Source organism: Notothenia coriiceps, unplaced genomic scaffold (genome assembly GCF_000735185.1).
Source record: "Notothenia coriiceps isolate Sejong01 unplaced genomic scaffold, NC01 NC01_scaffold00036401, whole genome shotgun sequence".
NCBI classification, from domain to species: domain Eukaryota; kingdom Metazoa; phylum Chordata; class Actinopteri; order Perciformes; family Nototheniidae; genus Notothenia; species Notothenia coriiceps.
The window spans coordinates 1-4,075 of NW_011369102.1; the positions used below are offsets into that span (position 1 = coordinate 1).

General features: G+C 44.4%; 1 protein-coding gene across 1 annotated transcript in view; it reads right to left on the bottom strand.

Annotated features, from left to right (window-relative positions):
- Window positions 1–205: 205 nt before the first annotated feature.
- The window catches only part of LOC104963787 (tyrosine-protein kinase receptor UFO-like), a gene marked incomplete at its 3' end in the record, with an annotated part of 17,026 nt that continues 13,156 nt past the window's right edge, over window positions 206–4,075 (bottom strand). Inside the window, exons 8-10 of the mRNA XM_010792426.1 lie at window positions 2,687–2,816; window positions 2,325–2,416; window positions 206–323 (exon numbers count right to left, since the gene is read on the bottom strand). Of these exons, the coding sequence (XP_010790728.1) occupies window positions 206–323; window positions 2,325–2,416; window positions 2,687–2,816 (340 nt within the window). The remainder of the gene's footprint in view (window positions 324–2,324; window positions 2,417–2,686; window positions 2,817–4,075) is intronic.

The window sequence follows — 4,075 nt, forward strand, 5'->3', positions numbered from 1 at the left end:
GATAGGCCGAGTTTTGCCAGTTTCCTCAGGAAAAAGATGCGCTTGTGAGCCTTCTTGACTAGGGCTGAGGTGTTAGTGGTCAAGGAGAGGTCCTCCGAGATGTGGACTCCCAGGAACTTGAACCCGCTCAACCTCTTCTCCACTAAGATGGACTGGGGAGTGCGTGCCGTCTTTGTTCCTTCTGAAGTCCACAATGACCTCTTACGTCTTCTTGGTGTTGAGAGCCAGGTTGTTGTTAGCGCACCACTCTGCCAGATGTTCAACCTCTTCCCTGTATGCCGTCTCGTCATTGTTGCTGACAAGCCTGACCACTGTGGTGTCGTCTGCAAACTTAACGATGGTGTTTGAGCCATGTACAGGTTTGCAGTCATGTGTGAAGAGGGAATATAGGAGGGGACTTAACACACAGCCTTGCGGGAGACCAGCGCTAAGGATGAGATTAGAGGATGTGAGCTTGTCTATTCTAACATGCTGGGGTCTGTTTGTGAGAAAGTCCAGTATCCAGTTGCAGAGGGAGGGGTCAATGCCAAGGTCACTGAGCTTGGTAACCAGTTTGGAAGGAATGATGGTGTTAAATGCCGAGCTAAAGTCAATGAACAGGAGTCGTACGTGTTGCTCTGATCCAGATGGTAGAGGGCAGGGTGTAGTGCTGTGAAGATGGCGTCATCCGTACTCCTGTTCTGACAATAGGCAAACTGGTAGGGGTCAAGTGTGGGTGGGCATTATTTAAGCCGAGCCAGGACCAGCCTCTCGAAGCACTTCATGATGGTCGATGTAAGTGCCACGGGTCGTTAGTCGTTAAGGCTTGTTGGAGAGGCGTGCTGACAGAAAAATCCCAAACTAAACTAATTCCACTGTACATAGCAAATCTGCCATGAGAAAGTCTCTCACTAGGGGAGATGAGCTCAGAGGATTTAAGCTGGTTTAAATGTTCATGACTCTCTTCCACCAGCTGGCTATCACTCAGCTGTTTGGTGGCTAGCACACTCTGCTACGGACGTTAGCTCTGTTTTCACATCTGGACCAGAATATGACAAGGCAACGACATGCATCAGAGATCTCTCTCCAGCTGCTGCTACACTATCAATCTGCCACGCGTCCAACAACAGTGTTCTCAGTGCGCAGGCATGTTCCAACACATGTTGGTGTGACTAGCCATTAGCCGATGCACGCAATAACCGTAGCCCAAGGGTATTGGCCAAAATTACCGGTCAACCTCAGCGGCGTAAATCCCTCTCAAATCCCTCAAATCTGACCCCTTCCTTTATTCCCGGTGTGCTTTCTCTCATTCACTCACAGTGCACATTATCTCTACATCTCTCATCTTTTTGGCGGGTCTCATTTTACTCATAGTTTTGTTATTTTTCCCCTATCCCCCGGCCTCTTTGTGGCTGTGGCAAGCTGAGACTTGTGTATGAGTTCTTCACAAATATTGCTCGTACACCTGGGACAATGTCACGACTTGAATGCGACCGAGCTGTGTGAAATCAGAGTCTTTGTGCTGTGTTTACAGGTATCTCTGTCTGGAATCAGGAGGAATCACAGGGACTGCAGGCTGGTGATACACCTGAACCTCTGCTTTGTGTTAGACAGGTACAAGGTCATCCCTCCACCTGGGGGGGACTTGAAACTCACCTTAACTCCCCAGAGGTGAAATGACCTCCAGGCAGAGCAGTCAAGTAACTCCTCGTCTGTTTTTACAGGCTGCTTACGTTTGAAATTACATTTCTAACAAAGGTACGTCAGGTAATTCTCTCCCATTTCCAACAATCTGAGGTCATCTTGATTTAACCTTCCCTTTCACACTTCCTTCCTCTGTTCTGCTCTACTTTGTCAGAAAACGCCTAAATTGCAATCGAATTCAATTCTACCATTCATTCCTAATACTACTGGGCACAAATTCACGAATAGATTTACTGCACATCTAATTGATCTGACGATTGTAAAAAGATAAAACATGGCATTATAGAGCACAAGGGCCACAGTGTAGTTGTCAGCTGACTGAACACAGCTGTAGAGGATGGATTAACCTTAGGATGTTCCTGTTTCTGACTTTGATCAAACTAACAAACCCAAGCTGTGATTCCTGTGTTATGACTTGAAGTGTATTTGTCTCCACAATGGTTCTTTCCACTGAACTGTTGGATCCAAGCCCAGGGCGTGAGAGAAGATGCTGCTATGCTGCCTTTTTTTCTGTATCGCTATCTATCCTTGGGGACTAGGCAGGTTTGGGCATGCTGAGAGGCTTACTTCTCACTGCTGCAGGAGGAAATACAAAGTGTAATCTTTCTAAATAACATGCAGGGGCAAAGAGGAGGACTCACATGTTGCTTCTGTGGTCCTTCGGCTGTACGTGCGGCGGGCGCGGTACCTGACCACCAGCTCTCCGCTCTCCATCATGGGTTCAAACGCCTCTCTGTGAACACACATTATAAATCAGGGCAAAACACAATGAGAAGCCTCTTCAGCAGAAGCGTAAACACAGCTGAAAACATGGCACGCCTCCATAACTCCCTAGAGTTATTGTTGTTTTTTGCAAAACAGATGGCAGCTACTACTTCCAAATGCTTTCAGAAGGCATACACAACTCGGTCAAGGAGTTGGAAAAACACTGAAGCTTTTTTGGTTTGGCACGACTATCTAGTCCCTCCCTTCCACTCTTGAGGAGTGCCAACAGCCTACACACCCAAAACGCGTCTCTTTGCGCCGCAGCTTGGCCACATAAACAGCCATGAGCACAGCGATGGACACGGCGCCGGCGATGGCCATCACCACATACCACCAGTGCCAGGAAAAAGCCGGGGGAGTTGACGGGCCTGAGGGAGGGGAAGGGGTGTGGGAAGAGACAGAAGAGGGTTTAGTGATGTGTTTCATTTTAACGTGAAAAGAGAAATAATGGAGAAGTAATGGAGCCCCTATTGTGACAAAAAGCAACAACCCTCGACTAAAATTTTCTAAGGTTTATTGACTGTAGACCTCAGCTATCGTTTGGGACTACAGTCCTTTTGCTTGAAAAACCCCGTGATTAATCTTCAAGCTCTGGGATTGGATGTTGGAGTGGCAGTGCGCCAAGGTTAGACAGCTCTTTGAAATGGAACGAAACCCACGGCAGACTATCCAGCCCCCCCCCCCAGAACTACACATGCTGGCTATTGTGTTTCGCAACATGTTCTATGGCACTTCTCTACTGGGAATTCTAGTCTTAAAAGTAGTTTTTCCCACAATTAGAAGTTGCCAGTATTAAACTGTGTACATCCCTGGAGGTTTAGGGGATAGGAAACACATTGGTGTGTACACATTTAAAACATATAATTAATAAATGGGTGAAAATCGCTTGTACCCATAATGGGCAACATTAATATATACCCACATGACAGCTCATTGTTACTTTGTAATTCTACTCCACTACAACTCAGAGGTTAACCTGGTATTTTTACTCCACTACATTTATTTTAGTTACTTTGCAGATTCTGATTAATGATGTGAAATATAAACAACCCTTAAATCAGACTTTAGTTACACCTGAGTCAAATTCAGGGAAGGTGATTGTCAAGTGCCAAAATAAACTACGCAATATATTGGACGATAAGTACTTTGTTCATCTGTGGATAACCCCTACGTTTTTTTCTTATTCAAAAGAAGACCTTAACTTAAAGTATTCTTTAATGTTTAAATAAAGCCTTATTAGTCTGTTTTGCACATCCTCTTGTTAATATCTTTGGACGTCCTGCACAAAACTGTTTTATTGTAGAGATCACTACAGTATCTTCTTGATATTTTCAATTTTGTATGTAGGCTACTATTAATATTTAAATGTTTTCATCAAATAAAACGTATTCAACAACAAAATTCAATAACGTGCTTTAACCACTAGGCGGTGCGGGTTAAAAAATCTGTGGTGTAGTTAATAAAACATAATAATATCAAATATGATATGACTATTAACTTTATTGTGAAATTAAAACAGAACGGTAAAGGAAAATACAGTTTCAGTCTCTCGATTTGAAGCTTATGCATTGTACCATGAACCTGTATATACCTGTAACAGTCAACTGCATGAGGAGTTGGAAAGGTA